This window comes from Typha latifolia, chromosome 1 (assembly GCF_019914945.1).
Source record: "Typha latifolia isolate L0001 chromosome 1, TyphaL0001v2, whole genome shotgun sequence".
In the NCBI taxonomy this organism is placed as follows: domain Eukaryota; kingdom Viridiplantae; phylum Streptophyta; class Magnoliopsida; order Poales; family Typhaceae; genus Typha; species Typha latifolia.
In genome coordinates, this window is record NC_133086.1 from 5262758 (window position 1) to 5290665 (window position 27908).

The 27908-nt window shown below is 35.4% G+C and overlaps 3 protein-coding genes across 6 annotated transcripts; 2 read left to right on the forward strand and 1 right to left on the reverse strand.

The window, feature by feature from the left end:
* Positions 1 to 1200: 1200 nt before the first annotated feature.
* LOC140799914 (choline/ethanolaminephosphotransferase 1-like) lies at positions 1201 to 16103 on the forward strand. Of its 4 annotated transcripts, XM_073154471.1 has the most exons (19): positions 1201 to 1346; positions 1469 to 1671; positions 3389 to 3398; positions 3485 to 3535; positions 3942 to 4019; positions 8867 to 8942; positions 9031 to 9053; positions 9143 to 9243; positions 10695 to 10789; positions 10931 to 10999; positions 12485 to 12554; positions 13675 to 13738; positions 13803 to 13843; positions 13939 to 14023; positions 14330 to 14392; positions 14519 to 14577; positions 14662 to 14714; positions 15544 to 15616; positions 15703 to 16103. In XM_073154471.1, the coding sequence occupies exons 2-19, from the start codon at positions 1535 to 1537 to the stop codon at positions 15722 to 15724; spliced, it is 1170 nt and encodes a 389-aa protein (XP_073010572.1). In that variant the 5' UTR covers positions 1201 to 1346; positions 1469 to 1534; the 3' UTR covers positions 15725 to 16103. The 4 variants fall into 4 exon arrangements, 3 of the variants coding, with proteins under 3 accessions (XP_073010572.1, XP_073010561.1, XP_073010570.1); XR_012111116.1 differs by lacking the exon at positions 14519 to 14577; XM_073154460.1 differs by having other exon boundaries at positions 14519 to 14714.
* A 1495-nt stretch (positions 16104 to 17598) lies between these two features.
* Positions 17599 to 20555, forward strand: LOC140781412 (GDSL esterase/lipase At5g55050-like). The gene is made up of 5 exons (XM_073127364.1): positions 17599 to 18295; positions 19157 to 19287; positions 19391 to 19627; positions 19743 to 19992; positions 20102 to 20555. Exons 1-5 carry the CDS (start codon positions 18043 to 18045, stop codon positions 20326 to 20328), a joined length of 1098 nt encoding a protein of 365 aa, XP_072983465.1. The 5' UTR covers positions 17599 to 18042; the 3' UTR covers positions 20329 to 20555.
* A 2093-nt stretch (positions 20556 to 22648) lies between these two features.
* On the reverse strand, positions 22649 to 24991 carry LOC140781200 (GDSL esterase/lipase At2g04570-like). Its single transcript, XM_073127074.1, has 5 exons — positions 24566 to 24991; positions 24053 to 24165; positions 23744 to 23962; positions 23365 to 23632; positions 22649 to 23170 (listed from the first exon to the last, which is right to left on the reverse strand). The coding sequence occupies exons 1-5, from the start codon at positions 24822 to 24824 to the stop codon at positions 22944 to 22946; spliced, it is 1086 nt and encodes a 361-aa protein (XP_072983175.1). The 5' UTR covers positions 24825 to 24991; the 3' UTR covers positions 22649 to 22943.
* Between the last annotated feature and the right edge of the window lie 2917 nt (positions 24992 to 27908).

A 27908-nucleotide genomic window follows, 5' to 3' on the forward strand; every position in this document is an offset into this window, starting at 1 on the left:
ACTTACAACTACTTACCAACAAATTTTATTAGAGTTGATAGATATACTCTAATCTCAAATAATTATTATACAAAAATTTATTTAATAATTTAGTGGTTTGGCTTAATAATTCGACTCAGTTAATAACTTTGTAGTGCGGTCGGCTTGGAAGAGCAGCTCGGCAACGCGATGGCTTAAAATAGATCTCAACGGTGTTTAGTAATTGTTCGACGACGTACATGACTTGAAATACAGCTTACTATTATGATTTTATGATTTGATTGTTTAAAAACAACTTTTTCTAAATTATTTTTAAAAAATCTTATCAATTTTCTTGATAGTTATTTTTGAAAAAGTGGTTTCTTTTTAAAAATCTATTAAAAATCCTAATACTATCATTAGGGAGTATTTATGCAAAAAAAAAAAAAAATCTTTTGAGTTTTTAAAATAATAAAAATGAGCTTTTGTGTATATTTGTGCAAATCTTTTGTATAAATTATACGTATATTATTATAAAAAGATGATACTTTTTTAAGAGTCTATTCATACTGTTATTAAAACATTAAAAAAAAAAAATTCTGCAAACAATCCACTATTGTGATCGATGCAAATCTTTTCTTATCCAATATATCTTTTTTACTTTCTTCACAAGCTACAAAATAAAATCGTTCTTTGCTTTCCTTAGCATCAACGAGATAAAACATCAAAATAACTCTCTTTATGTGATCATGTCATGCTCATCACAGAGATTGGAAGTGCTGTGCTGGGGGACATCGTACCTCGGGAATGCTTTAGTCATGGAAAACCTGCACGAAAGGGAGGCAATACATTTTATTATTCTATATATTATATTACTTTGATTAAGGATTTATTTAGTCGGATTTTCTCGTATTTAAGTTAGCTTTTTTTTTTTTTTAATTTCTCTTAAACTTGCAAGCATTCACTAATTGTTATATTTTGTAACACATATTAAATTTCTCGATTTAGATTTCAAATCATTACACTCCAAACTGTCATGTCATCGAGTTGCTTCTTGGAACCTATAAATCATAATAAAGAGCCATCGAGCCAAGATAATAATAAATAAATAATTATAATCGCCGGGAATTAGTTAGAGTGAAGGTTACCTGCCAACTTTCTAAAGTTGGTTATTTAATACTCGACCAATATTTTAGAGGAATATATGTTGGATATATAATACCAAGCATTGCCGTAGATATAATCGATTCCTGTGCCTGACTTCAGTCCTTCGTCCAGTCGTGATCGTCCCCCCCCCCTCTCTCTCTCTCGCGTCCGCGGTTTGGCGTCGGAGAGAAAACTCGCCGTCCTCTTCCCTACTCGCGTCGATCTCCGCCCAAATCTCGAAGGTCTCATCTCAGCTACTCTTCCAGATTAGCTCTTTATATGCATGCTTTCTCTAATCGATCTACTCTTTCCTCTCGATTTGGTTCTGTTAACGTTTTACGCTTCGCGATCTCTGTTGCTGCAGCTGCTGCTGCTGCTGTTGTTGTGGAGATCATAGATTTGGTTTGGTTCTAATTGGAAATCGTAGCAGATGGGATACATTGGGCACCACGGCGTCGCGACGCTGCACAGGTACAAGTACAGTGGAGTGGACCACTCACTGGTGGCCAAGTACATCTTGCAGCCATTTTGGAGTCAATTCGTCAACCTTTTTCCTCTTTGGATGCCGTGAGTTCTTTTTGTTGATCCGCATTTGTTGTTTAATGTAGTTCTTTTGCTGGTTTATTGCTTCATTGGTTGCATTGTAGTGAGTGGTAGTGGTTTTAGTAATTCCAACTGGAATAATGTGAGATCTACTACCAATAGTTTCATTTGAGGTTTTAAAATGGATAACTGAAGAAGAAAGTAGCAAAATATCACCAACTGCTTAAACTGATGGAGAACGGTGGTTTCTATATTTTTATATTCTATCACTCTCCTTTATTTTTAGATTTGAGACATTTTGATGGGTCCAAGAAGGTGGACTTGAATTAAACAGGTGGAGATTTAATTTTTTGAACAACAGATGTGCTTGATAGGATCTGAACCTAGGAACTTTGCTCTAATACCATTAAATGCTGAGCTTAAGCTGTTAGAGAACGATAATTTTAATTTTTTTTTAAATTGTAACAGTACTAAAGAATTAGAGCTAGAGAAACAAAGAGCTGAACTCTGTTTTCGTAGAATTCTGAGGTGAAGGCCCAACGCGTTGGAAACACTAGAGTGAAAATTTACTGACATATGGAACAAACCTTGACTTACAAATAAGAGCCATTTATATAATTCCTTGCTTGAATAAAGCAGAAAGGCAAAATAATGCTGTTCATTGGACAAACATATGTCCTTCAGGCAGTTCTCAAAGAGGAAACAATAAATTTTGTAATGTTGCAATTTGGAGTTAAATGATGTAGTGTCAAGTAAGTGTTGTAGGTAAGTAGGTTAACATCAGGATATGGATTTCACTTATTAAATTCAACAATGTAGTTTAGATTGTGGAGATAATTTTCTTATCCAGTGTTAGTTTGTCGCTACACAAAGTTTAAGAGAAAATTTTGGTACAGATTTTCTGGAGGCTCCCACTCAACTGTGAACTTAAAAACCTTAAATCATTATACATGGATTTCATGGGAAGAATCAGGTTCATGTTCATAATTACATTCCTTCTATATCCAAATGGCTGGAAAAGCTATGAAAAGCTATGGACCTCATTAATGCGATATGCATATTATGGGTCAATGTTTGATAGAGTTCTATGATTTTAAATTGGAAAGTACATTTTGTTTGAATTGTTTGATGAAGAATTACTCGTAATGAAACATTTAGATTTAAACCTCTATATTTCTCTAATTTTTGTATTTCTTAAGGGTAACCTCAAGCTCCCTGAGTCCCTTTCCAGAAATATTCCTACTCCTCCTTTCCAGCCATTTTCAATTTAGAATCTTGTACTGTACTAACACTTCTCTCATTCTCTGTCTTGATTGAATGTTGGTACCTTTCTTTTTGGTCAACAGGATTTGTTCATCTAATCATGCCATATAACTTTCATTTGCTTTTGGCATCAATCAATAACTTGGCACCCTTTCTAATGCGTGGGACCATATGATGTAGCCCAACATGTCATTAAGCTAGTAAACACATATACATTTAGCATTGAGACAAATTTTGATCTTATTTGTAAGAAAATTGAATGAGCAGGAGGGAAATAAGAATGGACTATCCTACAGGGTGACAGATTTGGCTGTTGGATAAATAGTTAAATACAATTTAGTTTATAAAATTTACCCATTCGTGAAAGATTGAAATTTTAATGGATTTAAAACAATACATTTTTTCTTTATATGATATCTTGAAGACTAATTTTCCTTTTTCTCTCTTGAAATGTTTGCATATTGGGATTGACTTCCAGACCAAACATGGTAAGAAATTCTTTGTTTCAGGGAACCATCTTTCAATTTTCATCATTTCAGTTAAGAGGTAGTGATGCTGATCTTATGTTTTCCAGATTACACTTACAGGTTTTATGTTTCTAGTCATATCAGCAGTTCTTGGTTATGTAAGTATTTCCGGCAGAAGATAACTCTATATTGTGTTGTTGGACACATCCATTTTTCCTTTCCGTGATTTTGTTAACTAATATGTGTCCAATTTTTATGTTTGGAGAATTCAGTACGTTAAAAGCTCATAATAATATGCGCTTCAGGATATTTTGTAGTTCACATGCTTAATATTAAGGTTCATTCAAAGGAAGAGATTTTTTACTTTCTTTAGATATTCATAATTTATCATTGATGCATATTTCTATCATTACCAAGTAAACAATTTGCAACTCTTATTCTTATTTGAATCTTTCAAATATTCATGCATACAGTTTACCTCTGTAGTATTGGAACTCTCTTAGATTACATCTCATTTTCAAATTAACAAATTCTCTTTGCTCTAACATACAGTTTCCTCAACAGGTATATTCACCTCACCTTGATACAGCACCCCCAAGGTGGGTCCACCTTGCTCATGGATTGCTTCTCTTCTTGTATCAGGTTTGTCAAGTTTGGAGATGAACTTCAAGATATGTAGTTATGTACATTTTAATCTGTGGTGTTGCATCTTTTTTGCATTGGACTAGGCTTATACTATATAAATGTGCTACTCCTAACAATCGGGACTTGGGAGTTTCTGTAATTTCCTAATTGGGTAATAATCAATTTCAAAAGTTGAATGTTCAATATGTAAATGATATCATGTCAAATGACACCCAAGGAAAGGAAAACTTGTATTGTAAACTATCAAGAGGTAATCTTACTTGATGTGCTTATAGTTCTCTTGATACTGAGGCATCTATAGTGTGCATAGAATTCCAGTCTGGTAAATAAATTCTGTTGTCCAAGTAGTGCCTGATTTAAGGATTTAACTGACTTTTCTAAAATGAAATATTTCTTTTATGATTATTTTCACATAAAGATCCTGTTTATTTACTAGTCATTTGCAAGGATCTACCATCTTTGGGACAACTTGACACAATGTAGCTTCTCGTTGAGATCTATGTATTAAGTTGTTGAATTCCTTGGTGCATGATAAGGCAGTTCAACCCTCCATAAATCAAGACAAGATAACAGTAAGTCATACAAAATTTCTAGGCCGTGTTGTCCATGGTGCACTTTAGCTTTTGATTGCATGCAAATTATGAGTCCTTTGTTGCATAACTTCAAATCCCTTTCTTCTTTTAATGGTCATTGTGACCAGACATATACCTCAATACACTTGAGATACATGGAGCCCAATGAATTTTCTAAGCCCACATTGACAATAATTTGTATGAATATTTGACTATAATAAATGTAAACCAATAATAATAAAAATAACCAATTTCACTACTATTATATTACTAATCAAATTAAATTAACAGATAGTTTAAAACATACAGACCAGTAGAACTAAAAGTTAAAAAGGTTAGATCCTAAGTAGAGGTGGAGTCCCGGCACATCTCGCTCACTCGTCATGTTGACCAGTACCTGAAATATTAACAACTACAACTTAGTGAGTGAAATCTACTCAAAAGCTAAATAAATTTAAACCATGGATCGCCGAATCGGCCGATCCCAATCCAGGCTTGATCCGAACTCTTTCTCTCTTTCTCTTTTTCACTCTTTCTTTTCACTCTCTTTTACTTTTTTTCTTTCTTTTACTCTTTCTTTCTTTTTTTTCTCCTTACATATAATCATTGTTTCTCTTACGGAGAGATCTAGCTCCGGTGAACTCCGATGAACTCCGGCGAACTCTGACGAACTCCGGTATATAATTTTTTAATTAATATTTTTATTTCTCTCTCAGTTTTTTTTCATTTCTTCCACTCTCTCCCTTTTTCTTCTCTTTTCTTCTTCTTCTTCTTTTTCTTCTTCTTCTTCTTCACTGCATCATAGTTTTTCTTTCTTTTGTTTGATTTTCTTCCACTCATGCTCTTTCTAATCTTTTTTAATTTTAATTTTTATTGCACCATAGTTTTTTTATTTTTTATTTTCTTATTTTTGGTAAATTTTTTTCTAAATTTTTGGAATTTTTCTGCATTTTTAAATAATATTTAGAATTTATGTAATTAAAAAGTCCGATACGATCCAAGTGACCGATACAACCGATACATATCATTTTTTTGAATGGCCGATCCCGATCTCGATCCCAATTTTTTGAACCTTGATTTAAACTTTATAACTTTAAATAAATCCAAGTCCAGGGATATAAAATGAAAATTTCACTAAGCATGTTTATAATGACAATAATAATAACAATACACGTAATAATAACCTAAATCATAACTTATAACATGTTACGTGTCAATATGCTGAATTTCTCTCAATATTAATAATATCATATATCTATTGGGTCAATATTCTATGGATCCATATCAACTAAAAGTCACCTCAAGATGGCACGAGTTTTTTTTCATCATTGCTGATCCGGTTAGGGTCACCAAGATGTGTTACTTTGTGATTAACACACTCTATCTATTCTACTAACTGTTGATAGATATTAGAGTCACCTCAGAAAGCCTGTCGATCTAATTTGGGACTGTTCCCTAATCCCGTAGAGTCACATAAAAAAGTCACTGCAGTGATCTAAAATAAGACTCCTCTGGACTTTTGGGTAGACTTAAGTCACCAAGGAAAGTCGCAAGCAATTTATGAAGAGACTGTTTTCTAAGTCATATCAAATATCAATTATATTTTTTCACGAATACTCATGATTATTAAGATATTAACATTGCTAATTACACGAGGTATAGCAATACAATGAGTCATATTTTGCACACAGAAGTATAATAATTAATTTTGTAACCAAAAATATACATGATCTAAATATAAAGCACAAAGTACAAGTGAATAAATATGTGAGTGAATTCACTCACATAAATATAGGTGAAAAAACTAAAACTTCTAGTCCATGCGTTTTAGCAAATCACAACCTTTAATAATAACATATTTTAATTTAACCAATATCATGATTTTTGAAATTGAAACTAATTAATTATTAAATTGGATTACTTCAAACCCAAGGCTTGGGCTAGGCTACAATTGGCTTGTAGTCCGTTCAAGCTAATTCATGGAATGGGTCCAAGGCCCAAAACCCAAAATTCATGGGCTAGGCTGTGATTAGCTCGCAGCCCACCAAAACCCCAGAGAGTGGTTTGGGCTTAAGACCCAACCCACAATTCTTCATAGACTAGGCTGCGGGTTAGCCCTTGAACTAATAATTCTGGTCGAGTTATATTTGAAATTCAAGCCCAAACCCACAAATAAAAGAAAGGGGTGAGGTCGGTTAAACTTAGACCTGATCAAAGGCCCAGCCCGCCCGTGCCCGGCCCGACCTGGCCCGGTTTGGACTGGGCTAAGCCAGGCCCGGCGCAAGCCCGAACTATCCATGGGCCGCACAGGCCAACCCTTTGCTCGCCCGACCCAGCGCAAGCTCGAACTATCCATGGACGGCATAGGCCAACCCTTTGCCCGCCCGGCCCGGCCCGAAAGACTGCTCATTTGGCCCGCAACTATGCCCGCCCGTTTTGCTACAGTAGTCCGCCCATTCTACTACAGTAGCTCACCATTCTGCTATGGTACAAAACCAATGGAAATTTTGGTACTATACCGTTTTACATTTTTTTAAGCACATGTTTAAAATTTTTTAATATATTAATTTTTTTTAAATGGAGGAACAGAAATATTTTAAAAAAAATAAACTAATGGTAAATTTTTTTTCTAAAAATAGCTAAAAGGTGGGTTGGGCCGAGTGATTGGTGGGTCGGGTTGGCTCGGCCCGGCTAGCCCGATCTCTCCTGGGCCGACGGGCAATAACGAGCTAGATTATTCTAGCTCGGCCCGGCCCGCCTGATAATCATGTCTAATTAAACCTAAGCTCACCATTAGGGCTGTCAAAACAATCGAGCCGGCTTGATAAGGCTCGATTAAGCTCGGCTTATTTTGCCGAGCGAGCTTGATGTTGAAATTTGGGCTCGAAATTAAATTTGAGCCAAGCTTGATCTCGAACCAACTCTATCAAGTCAACTTGATAAGGATCGATATATATATTTAACATGAGTAATATGAACCATTAGATCTTTTGATCTAATAGCTTAGCTTCTCTCTCTTTATAGTTGAATTATGCTTTATTTCAAGCTTGATTTAAATCTTAATTCAAGCCTAAATCAATTCAAGCTTGCTTAGGCTCGAAAATGGCTTGAATTGATAAGGTTTGAAATTGCTAATTAAGAAGCTCATTTAAGCTCGAGCTCAGCTCGAGTTCAAAAAGGCTCGAATTGAAATGATTCAATTCAAGCTTTATCACAAATCTAGGCTTGAAATTAATTTTAATTCAAGCTTGATTAGAGCTAGACTTGTTTATACCCCTTACTCACCATCCTCGATGAGTCCATTGGCGATGGTGAGGGAAGATCACCGGCGATCTCTGTCGCCGGCAGTTCGTCGGTCGCACCGACATCTCTCTTAGGGCCTCAACGACTTGAACGAGGAAAGAATAGATCGATCGTGGTGACCGGTGTTAGAAAGGACCCCAAAGTCGATGGTGATTCGAGCCATGCGGGCTCCAAAAGAAGGCACCTATAGCTCAAAACCAATGATGCGAAGCTTCCGGTACAGAGCTATAACGACCTGAAGCCATTGATCGGAGTATTTCGTCAAAGAAGCCGCGACACCAATTTAGGTATTTATAATCTATCTATTAAACCTTAATTAAATTTGAGGGGTAGAAGAGAACTAACTGGAGAGAGGAGCGGTGGACTTCTATTACTCTAGCAATGCTATGATGGTGCTTCGGTGGTCCGCTCCCATAAGTGGTTCCGGCGATAAATAAAAGAAGAAGAAGATGATTAGAGGAGCAAGAAGGAGAGAGAGAGAGAGGTTGCAGATAGGGAAGAAGGTGAAATTAGGGTTTTATTTATAGAGAGAGATTGAATTTTGCTTTTGATTTGGATTCGGCCGAATAACCTATGGCCACCCGGTCGCGCATCGGTGAGGGAGAACAGAGGGGGGTGCATGTGCAGTGCACATGTGCCCTCTTCATTTTTTTTTCAGTTATTACAAATATATATATATATATGTATGTACATACATACATATTCTGAAGGGCATTCTTTGGGATTTGTCCACTTTCAAACTGAATGTTTGACTGCAATTGGTTAGTCGTGCACATTAATAACTGAGAATAGACAATTGCCCATGCTCTCAATGTCTGCTGATAATGATTTTAAATCATTTCCCTTGCAAAGAGTAAAGAAGTGAAACTGGCCAGTTTGAAACTCGTTAAAGACTGTATCAGCTTCATTCTTTTGAAGGTACATGATTAAATTTGTTGATATTACATTTTTCAATCATCTGTTTGCCAGACTTTTGATGCTGTTGATGGTAAACAAGCTAGGCGTACTAACTCATCAAGCCCTTTAGGAGAACTTTTTGATCATGGTAATGCTTTTGGATTTTCTTTGGTTAATTTCGTACAAGGAAGCCCATGGTTAATCTGTTTGAAATTGAACTTCTTATCGATGAGCAGGATGCGATGCGCTTGCATGTGCTGTATGTCCATCTATCTCGCCCTTGCTTCTGCTTACATATTGCAGGTTTTTGGTTTATTTGATGAGCTTGTTTCTTTTCCTTTTTATCAGTTTGAAACCTTGGCTTTTGGAAGCACTGCAATGTGCGGCAGAGCTACATTCTGGTTTTGGGTACTTGCAGCTATCCCGTTTTATTGTGCAACATGGGAACAGTAAGTTCTTTGGTAATCATATGCGTTGTTGTGGACTAAAAGGGCTTTTCAGTGGAACTAGTAATAAAAATTGTCATGCTCAAATGCTTTTTAGTTTTACCTTTGTCAGTTCCACTTCCAAAAATATTCTTTGAAAAATAATGTATTTAGAGGCTATATATTTTGCTATTTTTAACTCTATATCATCTTCTTAGTTTCTGTCTTACTTTTACCACTTTTAGTCTTACTTATGCTGAGCACATCCGCATATCCTTTTCAAATATAATAGTGTGTACAACTGTACAAACCTAAAGCATGTGCATGATAATTTAAATGCACTAATCTCACAATGAATCTTGTCACAACACATGCTAGAGGGTGACATATTCATGTTAGGTCCCATTTGATGCTAGAGTTAACGACTTCCATTCAGGGTAGAATAGATGCTCATAGTTCATACCTTTGTACCAAAATGGTACTATTGCAATGTCTTGAGCTTTTGACAAGATTTCTTTCAAGGTTTAACTTTCAATGCACATAATGTCAACCATGCATGTGAAAAATCGATCTAGCCATCAAATGGTGCTTATCTTCACCTTTTGTTAATGTTATTAATTCCATGTAACATACCTTTTTGTTGCCTGACTTTTAGCTTTGGCAAAAGATCCTGGAAAGTACTAAATGATTGAACATTTATTACGCTATCGAGATAAAAGAAGAAAATCTAATGCAATATTAGTTTATGTGATTGTTTAAATCAGTTGTTGGTGGCAAGCAGTTCACATGCCGAATGCCATGAAAGTTTTCTACAACCTTTTCTGTGGTGGAACCCAGATCCTCTTTTATAGCAAACCATGAAATTTCTATTTCAGAAATCTAACTATTTCTATTTCTATGTACCTATATCCATAGTGCTTAAAATAAGAAAAAGAAAACCAAGAATAGGCATAGAAGATCTCCATCAATACTTTGAATGGACACTAGGAATAGAGGAAGGTCAAAAACTACCACAACTTGAAACTCTTCTCTAGAGATATTGGTGAAGTGATTGACATGCAGGATATCGGAAGATTGAGAACTAATGAGATGGAAATCCATTATCAATGCATTATTACAAATTTAGAATTACATGGTTATGATTCTAGCCTAGGTGCTTTTCAAGATGTCAAGAACTTCAATTACCTGGTAAGGTCTTATCAATCTTACTTGAGCAGACATAATAATATCCATGTCTAAAGATGCATGTAGGGATACAATGGTTAATGCGAGGTGCATTATTGGGCCCTTAAGGTTGGGCCCTTAAGGCTTAAGTGATACTTTATAGATAGTATGCTTTATTTTATTTAGGATGGCTGCTTTGCTAACCCCTATAGCTCATCTATTCACGATTATGTGCTTTCTGGTTTCATCTTAAGCGGGTTCTGTTGTTGAGAGTTCTAGTCATTTTGACTGACATTTCTTGTGTTATCCAGCTTCTTCACAAATACACTTATTCTTCCAATAGTTAATGGACCCACAGAAGGCCTCATGCTGATCTATGTATGCCATTTTTTGACATTCCTGACGGGTATGTTGCTTTACATCCTCTTTCATAACATGACCAGAAAATTGATATGCTTATTTTGGTACATGGCAGACAGTTTCTTTGTTGAAATGTGTCGCCTACTTATGCCTTCTAGATTTACTATTTATCTTTTTTTTTCTTTAGGAGCGGAATGGTGGACACAAGATTTTCGAATATCAATACCCTTCTTAAGTTGGGTGCCTTTTGTTCCTGGTATGTTGGACCACTGAACATTCATGATACTCATGATTAATTGCCTAACTGTTCCATAGAAGATCTTTCATGTTGTAATAGTTGTTTGTAATAAGGGTGAAGCAGCATTTTGCATTGGCTCATGAGTCAGGACAGATTCTTTTGAACTTTGTCTGTGCCGCTGATTCTATATTTTCATATGTGGAAAACTTGGTTTGTTCTATATCTGTGCTCATCAAAAATCTTGTTTATAAATATGCATTTTCTCTTCAAAACCAAGCTGGTAAGTAGCTGGGCCATGTAGGATTTTTATATGTCGAAAACTTGGTTTGTGCTATATCTGTGCTCATCGAAAATCTTATTTATAAATATGCATTTCCTGTTCACAACCAAGATGGTAAGTATCTGGGCCAAGTAGGACAGGAAATATATTGTTTTCTGTAATGGTTTTGTTATGGGCATGTGATTCACATTCACGATCCTAACATATACAGAACTAACATATTATGTTTTTCTTTTATTAGTTGCTAAAATAGTAATTTGTTGTTTAGCTTTACTATTGAAAATATAGAATACTTGAATTATTCTAATCTTGATCTTTTATAGCCTCTCTTATTTGTTTCAGCCTTAAATTTCTAACACCATCCATACAGAGTTTCTCAACAATAAGGGTTTGGCTAGACTAGAATAAAGGCAGCTTATACTTGAGAAGGTTCCTGGAAGAGTTTGCACATTTTAGTGACCCTTTGTCAACCTTAATTCAATCTTCTACAAGATAGTGCCAAAAATCTCGACCAAATGAAAATCAGACTAGCTGTGCTTGCCATGAAATCCGTCAGGTCATCTGATGTTCTCTTGAAGCTCCAAAATTCAAGTGGAAGACACATCTTGAAGTTGACAGAATCTGATTCGTGGAAAAGTGGATGATGGGTCGATATAACATTATATCATGATTTAGAATAGGATTGTAAATCACGTCAAAATTTACATAATGTTTGGGAAATTATAATTTGAGATATTTGTATGTGTTTCCCTACTCCACAGATGGACTTCAATATAAATCTGTTTCGAGTAATTCTTTTAAGAGTTAATATAGTAAATGTATTCTCATCAATGTCTCTTAAATTTTTGCCTCAGTGATGGGCTTAATTTTCAACTTTTGTTGAGATTTTATTCAGCTTCTTGTCTTCCTTCTCTGAGTAATAAGTACATAAATGAACAGATGGGGGAATTTCAGTTGATATCTATCAACTTCTAATAGAATATCCATCCCAGTCCCAGTAAACTAGTCTTGAGATTCTGTGTTATGTTGATTAGAGTTAAATCTGTAACATGATAACGTTTTGCATTGTTACAGTTGGTATGTATATGAAACTTCTCTTTCTTAAATAGCAGTTTGACCTTCCAGATTGTTCTGTTTCGCCCTCAATTTTGCACACAGAGTAATAACATAATTGATAGTGATCTTGCTTTACTTAAACTTTTTACTCTTTATTGTTGTATCAGGAACCCCTGTATATGACGCTGTTGTCTTTCTACTGATTACTTGCGGTGTAATCCCAACTATCGGAGCCAAGTTAGTTTCTTATCACAAATTCCTAGTATATATTCCTTTATTATTTTAACCAATAATGTTTATTCTAATTATGATTTTAATAGTTTGTATGTGAGGTTATTTTGTTCCTTATGAAGTGACACATCTACTCTCGCTTTAAGATACTCCGTTTTGACGAAATGATCTTCCCTATCTATGAAGCACGGATACTTCGTTTACCCCTCCATACTGATATCCGATATGTATTGGACCCCGGCATGGTATTGATACAGCATGATACATATCGGATACGGCTGGAGGAGTATCCGAATTAAAAAAATAATTCTAATTTTTCGATAATCTCCGGATACGGCTCCGATTCATTTCTTGATCTTCCTATCCTTTTTTCTACTAATAGATGATACAAAATATATACTTTATATGTATATACGATTATCCAATCCTTCATGATATTTGAGGGTTTGTTTATTTGATAATGAATTAAACATACAGTCCGAAAGTTATTTTAAGTTCTAAACTAATTGTAGATTAATAGTTAAATTAGGTTTCAATGTTTCATTAATATTTTAAGTTTCATATCAGTTTCTATTATATTATCATTTTAAAGTTTTAGACATGTAGATACTAAATTTGTAACTTTCTTTCCTTTTATCTTATCATTTCTGATATGTTATTATTTTTTACTATATATTATATTGGCTGATAACAGATTGAAAAGATGTTATTTATTTTTGTATTTACATATGCATGCCATATCTGTATCCTACTTTTTAGAATTTGTCGCATCTCTATATTCGTATCACCGTATTCCATATCCATATCCATACTCCATAGTTCCCCGTTATATTATTGGTGAAGCCTTATTTTGTGTACTGGCCGAACTACGTAAACAAAAGAGACACCTTTGGTGTTCATAATTTCCAACAGTTTCTGGACATTAATCAAGTTGTACAGTCAACCATTATTTTCTGGTTATTATTTATTTGTATAAAAGAGGTTAGAAGCAGAACTTATGTCCCTATTTTAGAGTGACAAGTTTATAGTGGAACCACTCAAGAATGAACGATAGAATCCTATTATATGTGAAATGAAATGCTGTCTATGATTATGGCTTTTAAATTTTAGTGAATGACTCCTGCAGCATTTACAATGTTCAGAAGGTTGTGCAAGCAAGAAATGGAAGCATGATGTCTGCTTTAGCTATGGTAAGTTCTATATGCAACACCTTTACTTATCTTTTCTTACCTATGCCTTTTCCTTTTCTGCCAGATCTTCCCTTTTGCCGTGCTCTTGGCTGGTGTTCTTGTCTGGTTTGCACATAATAATTAACACTTCTTGGTTTCATTTTTTATAGACTAGAATGTGTACTATATTTTGTTTGTGGAAATTGTGAATCTTGGTGCAGGTCATATTTGTCTCCCTCTGATATTATGCGCAATCACCCCCATTTGCTTATAGTTGGAACTGGTTTTGCATTTGGCTTTCTAGTGGTAAGACACTTGCATTTTGCTCTATATTATAATCATTAGCATTGTGGGTTATTAGTGGAGGCAGAGTTGCTGGATAAGATAATACTAAGAAACAAGAAGTGCTGATAGCATAGTGGGTTAGTCTTGGGTTCTAAATCCTTCTTGCTTACTTTGGTCTAGACTGCGATAATCCTTGGAGATATTCCCTGCTGACTGTTTAGTTAACTGTGGCTCATTATATGCAAGGGTTTTGATCTGCATACTCATTGCAAATTGGGCTCGCATTTTGTGATGTATGCTGAGGAATAATATCAATGTCATGAACAGGGCAGGATGATTCTGGCCCACCTGTGTGATGAGCCCAAGGGTTTAAAAACTGGAATGTGCATGGTACCTATCCTTGCGAATCTTTGTTTTTTACTGCCTGATCCTTTTGATTCAGTTAAACATTGTCTCGGAACATGCTGATTTAATCAGAGTGATACTTAAATATTCCTTTCCACCTTTGTGCATCAGTCGCTAGCTTATCTTCCTTTTGCAGTTGCAAATGCTCTAACTGCTGAACTAAATGATGGGTATTTTTCTGTATGCTATAAATTCTTCTGGTTACTGTACTTTCCATGTATTATCTTTTGCCTTTCTTGGTTGGCTGGTTGCAGCGCTCCTTTAGTTGATGAGCAATTAGTCCTTCTGTTGTTCTGCTTATACACAGGTACGGCAAATCATCTTACCTCTCCGTTATCACAGCTTTCATTTATGAATAAATTTGTCTTTGTTACAGGAAATTCCTTTGGAATACTGACTGAGCTACGGATTAGTCTCTTAGAAATATTATTCCTGATAGTTATAGTGTCATGAAAAATAGATGTAGAATTATGACCTCATATTGCATGGTTGATAGGCAGAGGCATTGTCTGACTCCTCCTTTACATCTGAGTAATGCATAGTTAATTTAGTTGGGGCCCTTTAATTATGTAAAGACGTCCTAGTAAATCTGCACCAAATCTATGATTAAGAGTTTTGGTGAAATTTCACAAGCAATAAGTATCACATCCACATATTTCATGATTTTATACTACAGCTGTTCTGTCCGTACTCCATCTTAATTCAACCTTCAGATTTAATAAAATTATAAGCACCTAAATTGATAGCAACATGACCCATTATATTCTTTCATTCATTACATATGCAAATCATTATCTTTTACATATTGTATGGTAGATTGTAGCCAAATGCCAACAGTAGTGTGTACAAAAGTATAACATATATCATACATGCATCAAAATGATGAGAAATTCATGTTTTGTAGATTGTTCCATTTTCAAGATTTCTTCTGTTCTCTTGTACAATCTCGACTTTTGGACTGAAATTGTAACTATTCCTTGAATGCCGTACCTTGTTGATTTCCCTTCATAAAGAAAGGGTCTATACATCCCTATTTACCAACAAGTAGCTTCCTCCCTCCATCAGTCCACACAATCTGAGCCACCTCCCCCATTCTCTCCAGCTGCTCCATCTGACATATTTCATTTATTTGACAGTGGGTCTCTACCTGCATTTTGCCACATCAGTCATCCACGAAATTACAAATGCTCTTGGAATCTACTGCTTCAGGTTTGACAGATGCTTGTTACCTTAAGCAAGTTGTTCTTTTGATATCTCGGGTGGCATTCCTTGATTGCAATTTCCACTATCGACAGGATAACTAGGAAGGAAGCTTGAGAAGGCTATGGGAGCTGTACTGTTACAGATGAAGACGAATTACTGACATTCTCCATGATGATATGCGAAAAGCCAGCTCTATATGTTCCCAGTTTTTGGGCCCAACCAGAATTATTTTTCGGAGGTTTGTGGAAGGCAACGAAAGTCGGTTAGACGCCAAAAGAATATTGTGATACTACGTGGGGTCAATTAGATGCTATATCCGTCCTACTTGTCTTGTATGAAAGTGTACATCTTTTTATTAAGAATGTGAGAAACCTGGGAGGAAAAGGGTGAACAGAATAGAGACAGAGAACGGCTAATGGATACAATTCTTTCACTGTAGTAACTTGTTCTAATTGATTACTGTAAGGATATTGTCCTTTTCTCTTGATTATCATATCTGTGCGTTTAGATTATGATTGATAATTATAATGGTACTGCCCTTCTCTTTCATTGGTTCTCATATCTTATCTAACTCTTTCACTTATGGAATAATTTATACGCTTAGTTCATAGTTATATTTGATGTGATATTAAAAATAGAGGTATGTTGATAAATAATAATAATAAAAAAAATCTTTTATAATGTATGCTTTTTTGGTATACCAAGTTTGGTGTATGTTTACTTTCGATTAATAAAATTTAAAACCTAGATGGTCAAAAATCTCCGTGACACTGTCAAACTACCAGGCCATAAAGTTGCTACCACGTTATTCTTACAATAAAATAAAGAACTAATATTTCACCACGTGTGACAACTACGGACGTTATTACACAGCCTAGCCTAGCCTATCTTCGACTTTGGGTGGCAAAACCCAACATATAATTTTAGCTTTATTAGAACTCACGTGCTCCGGTGACTTTGTCCAACCACGTCTTCCCACATCATCGAATGCGGTGGGGCCAGGTGGCAATCTTTTTTACCAACGTGTCATTATCACTTCATTAAAAGAATCTACGCATTCGTCCACAAACATCTAAGCTGGCAGTTTGTAATCTACGATGCGTAGTTTTGCTCCATGCCACGTGCCCTTGCAACGGTCCAAAATTCTTGTTGACAAGTTTCGATCGATATATAGCAGCTAGCCCCTGTAACTTTTAATTACCACCGTAACAGAATCTCTAACTGTGGAAGATTTGTTAATCCCCTTACTTACTGGCTAATTATCTAGTGAGATAGTTGGATAAATCCAAGAGTAGTTAGAGTTTGATGTGGTCTTTAACTAGAACCGTGGGAAAGAACAGCGTATTTATCAGATCAAATCTAATGTCAATATGTTATTTGGCCACATATACTGACTTGTTCTTTGGAAGGTGTAATCAAGTGGCTCCTTATAGATCTCCATTATTGCACCATCTACAACCGAGTCAGATTCCACTATATTAAAAAGAAAAAAAAAGGACCCATGCGGTCTCTCCTACCAACCTCTTTTGGCGAGTCTTTCTTTATCGACAAGATAATATTATAAATAAAGTCTTCTCTTATAAATATATATGTAAGTAAGACCCATATTTGAAAAAAAAAAATAATATTTACTGACTAAAACAAAAACCCTGAGATAAGTTTAATTTAATAAGTACCAACAAAATAAAATATTTTTTATTATCCTCATCAGACATCTCTTAAATTTGGATTGAATAGATAGATCTATTTATTTTCTCAACAAAAAAAAAATAAAAAAAATAGAAGCTATTTAGGTCTTTTTATTTCTCAATATATATTTTTTTGGTCACATATGCTTACGCGTTCTTTTGAAGGTCTTTCCGAAGTGGGTGGTCATATGTCTCCATTATCGTATTATCTACAACCGAGTCAGATTCCATAGTCCAACTCGTGCACGCCTTTCTTTCACACTAATATATATATGCCATTTAGAGCCAGTCAACTAATGCAAGCATAAAATTATAAATAAAACCTCTTGTTGCTACGAAATTGCAGAGTAGCACATTGAGTCTGAGTTAAATCTAATTTCGAATAATATTTTTATAATTTCTAAATTATTCTTATCTCACTCCTTTGAGATTAAACAAGTGGTTTTAGTGGTACTTAAGTTAAATTATAGTTATCTATCGAAGGATGGATTATGGATAGGGCGTGGCGTAGTATTTTTTACTTATTTTCTCAAAAGAAAAGCTCTATTTATAAATAATAAAAAGAAAGGAGTTATTTGTAATATGGGCTAATATATGGTGTTATCTGTAATTTTTCTCTATGTACAAGTCTATATATGTAGTTAGATTGCTTTAATCTTTTCTTGCAACCAACCACTGCACTTTCTCTAACTATATTTCTAGCAAAAGGAATAGAGTTAGAAATCCCCAAAGATAGCAATAGCCATGAGGTTGGTCACCTCCTCTCTCCTCTTTGCCTTCGTCTCTATTCTCCTTGTGATCTCTGTGGCTGGTGAGCCGAGAGTGCCCAAAGTTCCGGCGATCTACGTGTTCGGCGACTCCACGGCCGACGTCGGCAATAACAATTACCTGCCGGGGAAAAACGCCAAGGCCAACTTCCCTCACTACGGCATCGACTTCCCGGAGTCAAGGCCGACGGGGAGGTTTAGCAATGGCTACAATGGTATCGACTTCTTGGGTACGTACGCGCTATAATCTTTGTCTTAGTTCTCGTCTTTATCCATCATATTTCTTGGATAGGGTACTCCATATTCTTTGTTATTTGTCGATAAGTGTGGAGTTATCCATCCATATTGAATGATTTTGTAGTTATATTAGCAACTGTTTCCTATTTACCTAGGCAAGCATGGAATGTTTGATGACTATCTAGAAATATCCTCTTTATTGATATCCGTTCTTAATTAGCTATATTCCACCTATCAGGAAAATAAGTTATATTGAGAATAAAGGAAAGGTAAATAAAAGGAAAGTGGATTAAGACGTGATTCTTTTAAATTTGCTTCCAATTATTATCTTGGACGAGGTTATTAATCGTGTATGGTAACACTCCCAGATAGATTACTATAGTTTTATTATTGCGTACTACGTTGGTGCTCTTAAATTAATATTTTACGACTTTGGATTAAAGAGTCAGATTTCTCCACTTAGCTAGAGGGAGGAAACATCGTAGCGTAGAAGATGGAGTAGGTCAGCTAAAGAATCACGTCTTCCAACCAACCATATATATATATATAGAGAGAGAGAGAGAGAGAGTTGCGAAGATCGATTCACTTGGTTAAAGTATAACATAATCCACCTAATCTCGATATATATATATATATTAGAAGTACTCAATGCTCAATCAAGCATTATGAAATTCGTTATGAATCATGTGCAGAGCTAATTATGAGGGATATATAATTAGAGTGAGTGCGATCGATCACAATAATTAGATGATACGATGCATATCTGAGATGATCACGCACAGAGTACCAATCATATATATGCCTTCTTTCCAATTGGGACACAATCTAACCACTGATTTCTATCATCTCTGCAGCTATTCATATGGGCTTCAGGAGGAGCCCACCACCATATCTTTCTCTCACAAATAAGACCAGCCACCAAATCCTCAAAGGTCTCAGAGGTGTGAGCTTCGCTTCTGGAGGTTCTGGTATTCTTGACTCCACTGTAAGCATCTATCCCCTCTCTCTTTTTTAATATTAACTAATAACAAACTAACTATGGTTAATTATTTGTCAACAACCAAAAAAAAAAAAAAAAATCTCAACAGGGGACTACTACAATCATCATGACAAAGCAGATAGAGTATTTTGCGACACTCAGATCAGAGATCTTAACTCGATTGGATTCAGCTAAAGCTTCGTTCTTATTCTCCAAATCCATCTTCCTCATCAGCTCCGGCGGCAACGATGTCTTCGCACTCTTCTCGCAGAACCAAACACTAAACACCACTGGCATTCAACTATTCGTGAACACTCTCGTCTCTAAATACGAGAACCATGTCAAAGTAATCCACTCCTCCCTTCTTACTTCTTAATTGCCTTAGTTCACAGTGATCAAGTATAGTACTTCTTACTACTAGCTAGTGTATGATTCCATAATTCTTTCTTTAATCTTGGCAGAATTTGTACAACATGGGAGCGAGAAAGTTTGCGATAAGTAACGTGCCACCCATCGGATGCTTGCCGGTTTCGAGACGTTCGAGTCCGACTGGAGAATGCATCGATGCCATGAATGCAGTGTCCAAGGGTGTAAACGATGCCATCGCAGCTCTCTTCGGCAAGCTTAGCTCAGAGCTCCAAGGGCTCAAGTACTCAATCGGAAGTTCCTACGAGCTGATCTTAAGTTTAGTTGCCAACCCAAATGCCGTAGGTAAGCTATATATAAAATTTAAAACTCGTCAAATACTTTCGTTATCAAGGTACAACTTCACACTTTATCAAAGTTTATCCTTTATCTTTTATTTGTATTACTCTTATAGGGTTGGCAGAGGTGAAGAATGCATGCTGTGGAGGTGGCAAGTTCAATGCCGAGTCTGGTTGCACTCCGAATTCTACGTACTGCTCGAATCGCAATCGATTCGTCTTCTGGGACGCAGTGCATCCCACCCAAGCCACCTCCAAATTGGTTGGGTTTGCCTTCTACAATGGCTCTCCCCAGTTTGCTGCCCCAATTAACTTCAGGCAATTAGTGGAAGGAGGCTATTAATTATCTGTTCGTTTATTGAGACGTTTAATTGTCGTTAACTTTAGGGAAGTCAATAATGTATTGCTATTCTTTAATTTGGTGAGGAAATAAGTGATCGTCTGCTTCTCCAGTGTAATAATACGAGGGTGCATGCGTGCTAAAAGACATTGATTATTCAATTTGAACTTTAAGATTTATTGAGTTTGAATATATGTCTGGGCGTTGGAAATGTCAACGTACTTTCACAACTACTGAGTCATAGTCAAATTCCAATATTTAAAAAGACTAAGCAATCTCTTCCATCCCACCAACCCTGGTAGACACATTTGCATGGCTTTCTTTCATACGTAGCCAATTAGAAACCGATCAAACTAACGGAAGTTTCCTCATGTATACAGCTCTATAATAAATAGTTATATTGGTATCATATATGCTTTATTATAAACACTTACAACCAACCACTATACCAGTTTGAAGAAACCAAAAAATTAATATATAGCAACAGCTATAGCTATAGCCTATGTGGTTGGCCATCTCCTCTCTCCTCTCTCCTCTCTGCTCTCATATCTACTCTACTTGTGATGTACGGTAGCTGGTGAGCCAAGATTGCCCAAAATTCCGGCGATCTACGCTGTTCGACGACTCCATCACCGACGTCGGCAACAACTTCCCTCATGATGGCGTCGACTTCCCGGAGTCGAGGCCGACGGGGAGGTTTAGCAATGGATACAATGCATGGTATCGACTTCTTGGGTACGTACGTGTTATAACTTCCTCCCAGTTGTGGTGTTTATCTATCTTTCTCTATGAAATTTTTTTAAAAATTTTGACTGATAGAGACATTTATTATTCTGACATTAAAAAAATATACTAATATAATATTTCACTGGTATTTCTTATCGAGTAATGGAGTAAAAATGTCAGTAATTTAGGATGAAATGACACAATTTTTTAGTTAACGTAAATGTTGAAAGATATGATTATGCTCCCACATAATTACTGGCATTTATAAATATTAGTAAAAATTAAAAATGATAGATGTGAGTTTATAACGGGTGGATAGAAATGATATTTTATAAATGCCATTAATTTCGTATGAAATGCTATATAGTATTTTAATTGCGTCGATATTTATAAATATCGGATTGTACCTAGATAATTATTGACATTCAATAAATATAAGCAGAAATTTACAATAATGAATGTGGATCCATACTGGGTGGAATAAGTCATATGAACCTGAATGCAAATTTGAAAAGAAAAAAAATCTCTAAACTTTTCACCTATTATGCATCTTTAATCCTTATAGTTCCTCTTCTAATTAGATTTTGTTTAGGCTCAAGTTGAGCTCAGGCCGGTTTACAAGGACAGAGGTGATTATCGGGCAGGTCAAACTTTTCAAAGTGCTAGTTAATTATTTGTTTATAGCCCGATTCATGAATCAATCAGGCCAGGCTAAAATATTATACATTGTTATCACTCACTAGTTCACGAGATATTAAACTCGGATCGAATTTAAAAAAATATTATATTTCATCATGTCTCAGTGTAATAGGTTTCTATGAAAATATTTTTTGGTTAGCTATCATAAAGATATACTAATATAGTTAGCTAATATAAAAATATACTAATATAGTGGTATCCAAAAGGGAGGAATGAAAAATTAGATATGGGGAAGATTTCTTCATCCTCCTCGGAACCATAGAACTGAATCAGGTTGTCACTTTGGAACATGTGTGGAAAGTAATGGGGAGATAGGTTTGCATTTAATTTGGGTCCCCGAGCTGGTCGTTTATTTTCTTATTAAGTATAAGAAAATATTTCGAGAAAATACTCCTATCTAAAAATTGTTTCTTTCTTGACATACTTGCATACTTCCTCAGTTCTTAGCTATATTCCATCTATCAGAAAGACGTGGCTTGAATACGTAATTCTTTTAAATTAAATTTCAATTGTTAACTTGGACGAGGTTGATGAGGGGATTAATCGTGCATCGTAACGCTCCCAAATAGATTAATATAGTTTATTACTGTGGAGTAGGTTGGTCTTAAATTCATATTTAATTTCCGACTTTGGTTTAAAGAGTCAGATTTCTCCATGCTTAGGGATCAGGAATTAAGCAACGTAGCGTAGCGTAGATGGATTGCAGCCAGACAAATAAGAAGTAATAAATAATCGTGGAGTAACATCCAACCATCTCTTTAGATCTCGAGTATGTATGTATGTATATGACACCATATGTTTTATTTATTTGTAACTCAAATTAATCCCACCCTATACTAATAAATAAATCTGGAGCTTAGTTGGCATCAATTGTATGTATTCAGACATTCAAATTATATTTGCTCAGAACTACTCTTTTTTATTCACTTTTGAAAGTGATCAAAATTGTCTAATGCATACATACTAGGCACATCCAATGTCTCTGCTCAAATCGAGAGAGTTATTTCAGGTGCACGCAATCACGTAATTTTTTTTTTTTTAAAAAAAAGAGTGATAGATAAGAGAAGCAAAATGGAATTCTTGAGATACTAGTACATAGCAACGGAGTACAAGATGCTTCGTTTATATAGTGACGAGAATAGCTTATTAACTAATCGAGCAGTCATTAGTCCGTAGCTGAATGAATTAATTAATTAATTGCCTATGTCGACCAACGTCTTGAAACTAATTGGAGTAGCAAATTGGAGGGAGTTGCTGAAGAAGGCAGTCGCAGCCACCTGAGCAGTCTTCATGGTGGGGTGCACTGCGTCCCAGAAGAGGAAGTTGTCACGATCCGAACAGTAGGGACTTGTCTCATCGCAACCCATTTCTACGTTTAACCTTCCACTTCCACAGCATGCCTTCTTCACCGCTTTAAACCCTGAACCAAACCAAATCACACCAACATAAAAGGGAATTATGTCAAAGAATGGAAAAAAAATAAAAAAGAATAAGACGATGGTACGTAATAAAGATACAAAACGAGCTTATTTTATAGCAGTAGTAATGTATCGTTGTTGTTTCAGGGTTAATCTATTCACTCGTCTAGATTGCATTTTGAGCTAATAAACTTACCGTAGTGATGGGGGTGGTCTACTATATCTAGGACCAGGTCGTAGGAGCTTCCAATTGAGTACTCCATGCCTCGCAGTTCTGAGCTCTTGAGATCTTTCAAGAGAGATCTAACCCCGGAATTTACAAGTCCGACCAAACTATTCAATATTTTGAGGCATCCATCGGTATGAGTCAAATTCTTCAGATTAACATATCTAGCACCCGGGATGCATCCGACTGGTGGCACGTCAATTATCGCAAACTTTCTTGCTCCTAAGTTGTATAACTCCTGCACACCCACACACACACACACACACACACACAAACACAGAAGAAAAGAAAAGATAATTTAATTAGTTATTCGCCATTAGTCTCCTCTATAAACTTCTTTGTTAATTACCTTGATATGCTTATCGTAGTTGGAGATGAAATCGTAGTAGAATTTCAAGTTTATGTTTGATGAGAAGAGTGCGAAGAAGTCGTTGCCCCCCGAGCTGATTAGGAAGATGGATTTGGAGAACAAGAGAGTGGCTTGTTCTTGACCAAACTTATTTACAATGTCTTGTCTGACTTTGGCAAAATATTCTATCTGCTTTGCCATGCTGAGTGTTCCGGGTCCCTAAGATTATAATTAATCGTTTTGTCAAGTAGAGCTAGTTAATTAGAGAAGAATGAGAGAGAGAGAGAGAGAGAGAGGAGATCTACTTACAGTGGAATTAAGAATACCAGAACCTGCAGAAGCAAAGCTGACTCCTGTTTCCCATGTCTTATTTCTGGGAGGAAGATAGGGAGGTGGGCTCTCCATGAAGCCCATATGCTTAGCTGCAAATTAATTAATTAAGTACGCAGTTTGAGTCTGATAATTAAGGTTAAAGAATGGCATTCATGGATGCTAAGATTCTATCTTGTACAATATTTGGTTCATAAGGAATATTATTATCGAGTATCTTAGTCCAAGACACAATGTAATATATACTATGATCTATCGAAGTTGGTTAGCTTTTAATATACCTATCAAGTGAAGTACACTTCTAGCACTCGCCTGTCAAAAATATCTTTTATGCATGCAATAAAAGAAAATATAGAATTGACCATTAATCTATATCAGTAAGTCTTTGGAGTAAATGCTAAAAGTAAATAAGAGAATTTAATTATTCTCTCTCCTGATTTTTTCCTTCTCATCATCCAAATAGCTCTTAAGTGCAAATTAAAGAAGGCATACCCAAATAGTCGATAACATTATATCCGTTGCTAAACCTTCCGGTGGGCTTCTTTGTCGGATAGTCGATACCGTAAGGAAGGAAATCGGCAGGATTGTTAATGGCTGGAAGATTTTTATTGTTTCCGACATCGGCCGTGGAGTCGCCGAACACGTAGATCGCCGGAACCTTCTTGTCGACGTCGATCTGACCTTCCACAGTGATCACAAGTAGTAGAACATAGATAAAGAGAGCAAAGAAGAGAGAGGTGGCCAACCTCATGGCTGGCTACTCCTATATTCTGTATAATATGTATGATGGTTGGTGGTTGAACAAATTAAAGATCCAGGATATCAAAGTATTCACAGAGTTGTACATGGCTTTTTATAGACGAAGTAACTATTCTATGCTGAAAGATGTAGGCAGAAGAAGTTAATCGGTGTCATATTACTTTGCCATGCCTTGGTGGAAACATGGGTCAAAATGCGATGCATTGGATGCCAATCACTAGATGGGAGCTTCCAAAAATACAAAAGAGGTTCACGTGTCAAAATATCTAGTCTACTGTATGTCTCGTAATAAATGGAGAGTATAATGACAAATTTCACGTGCCCAATATAACTAGAGAACAAGTTAAATGAATACATATATATACGAGTAATGTGCTAGCTTTCATTGCTAATTAATGTCTAACCAAAATATTAACCTCGTCATTTTCTCAATTGCAGTACTATTTAAGAAAGAGGTGATGTTATAATCGTTTTAACTTAGTTGATTGGAGAAGATCTAATAAGGTCTTTCATGGAAACTGTTAACGTCTCTTTGTAGACATTACCATGTACATATATACATACATATATCTACATGTATATATGGATAATGCTAGGTTGGCACTTGTTTGAATCGAAGCCTTTTTGCATTTAAGACGGTATCTTTTCTGAGGAAAATAGTTGCGAATAACTTCTTTTCACCTAAAGATCTCACGCATTTAGGACTGTAACTGAAAATGAGCGTCTCCTGACTTGCTAATTAGCAAGAGAATTGAACGAGAGCGCCAAAATTAATCATTAATTGTATACTTCAGTTAATATATACACGTTTTTGACATGTGAAACAAAGTATACATCCATATACTAAGCAACCACCATAGCCACAATGCCAAACACAAAAGTGTATTTGGTTGCTGAATCCTAGGTTTCCTCAGGGATTAGACATATTCATTGAAATTATTTTTAATTCACTGTTGAGTTTATAAAGTACTATATATATATATATATATGAGATAACAAAAAAGAATGACACTATTAATTATTCTCGATGAAAGAATCAATAAATTACAGTTATCAGATTGGGCTAATAAATTATACCTAGACTCTTTGAATTTGTTAAATAATCGTGCAGTGCAGTCTTGACCAAAATGATTAAACTGTTACTCTAAAATAAGAATAAAATTGCCCTTAGAATACATCGAATTGATCATGTGATATCTTGTTAACGACAAAAATAAATCAAATGGATAATTAAATGGAATGTACGTGCATTTAGAAGGTTTTAACATACTTGAGATGGTCATTATTATCATAAAAATATGATCTCTATAAAACAATCGGTGGATTAGACAACGATCAGGCATTTTGATAAGCAAGTCAAAATTTTGAACCTATTTGCTTTGTATTTTAGGGTTCATAGAGGTGAAAAGTGCATGTTGTAGAGGTAGGAGGTTAAATGTAGGGCTGCAAAGGAGCCGAGCTTGAGCGAGCTGGGCTCAGTTCGGCTCTACTCGAGAGGTGGAAAAACTCAATTCTGCTCAAGCTCAATTCGAGTTGGAAAAATTCAGCTCGGCTCGGATCAACTCCAACTCAAGCTTGGCTTGACTGCTCATGGGCTAGTAGCTCAACCCAAAATATAAGTGTTATATTAGACTAATTCAACATCCAATTTCATGGTATAAGAGAGGATTTGAACCCTAATCGGCTAGGTTAATAAGAGTTCTTTAAACTAACTATTCAATATGTTATTTATACTTTTATTTTGGTATATATAAAATATTATCTAACATATTATATATCGAGTCAACGAGCTGCGCTCACAACCGTCAGAAGCTGATGAGCTTTTTTGACAGCCATAGTTGAATGCTGACTTCGGTTGTAGTCCGAATTAATTCTAAATGCTAGCTATGTGCTGCCTCGATGTCTTGGAGGAGTTCTCTAAGCTTTCCCCGAACACACACAGCTGCATGGCTTTTCAGTGATAGTCAAACCACTGTTAATTGGATTAACTGTCAAGCTGCTGCAGCCGACTAAGATATACATGTTATTTCCAACTGCAAGCTTATACTATCTAAATACGTCTGATCAAGCTAGGCTTTACTTAGCAGATGTAACAATATTTTTGCTCACAATCTCGCTCAACATGCTCATCGCCCAAAGTCCTCGGGCCTTTGGACTGATGAGTAGTTGCATGTCTTTTGTAACATTCACTAATTATTAAATCCATTCTACGGATCTTCTTTCAATTAAAAAAAAGTTTGCTGCACCAATTATTTCGAAGCAATTGGTTGAAGGAGGCAATCGACTACTAAGGAGGGATCTGCTTGCTTATTAATGTGAGGGGAAATAATAATGTATCACCTGCTTATATAGCTGGTAGCCACTGCGTTGCTTAATTAATGATCCATTGTTATACTATGGAGTGTTATTTGAAGACAATAATTGTCTAATTTGAACTTGGATTCTTGCATGGCTTGGGAGTTGGGACCATTGTGAAATATTTTGCTTATATTATCATTCATATTCTACCATATGGATATGTATTATTAGACAATGGTATTTTTACTTTTAGTGTCTCAAAGAAGTGTATTATTAGTTTTTTCAATTGATAGGTACCATATATCTAAGTTAAATTAAGTAATAGATATAAAAAAAATCTTAATACTTTAAAGTAAGACTTTTAGAGTCAAGATAAAAAATTAAAAATAGGATTATTTTAATTTTTTATTTAAAAAAGTAAAAAAATACTTTCTATCCCGGTCAAAATTTAGCCCAATTTTTTTTGAGGCTAAAACAAAATGTGGCATCAAACTAAAAAAAAAAAAAAAAGATTGCATCAATATTTTCTATTCCAAAAGGTATTCTAATAAATTTAGTTACTATGAGATTAGTTTTAAAAGTGTCTTAAAGGAAAGTATTGTAATTTCATTTGTACAGTTATTTTTTTTTTAAATTAAAGGACTAATACTATGGCATGAAAAATTAGAAATGAGAGGTAGAATTACAAATCTTTCAAGTAGCCACGTTAATCACAAAATTACTAGCGGTGGAGGTGGCTGTTCCTTGTAGGTTTTGCATGTCAATCATTTGTGTTGTG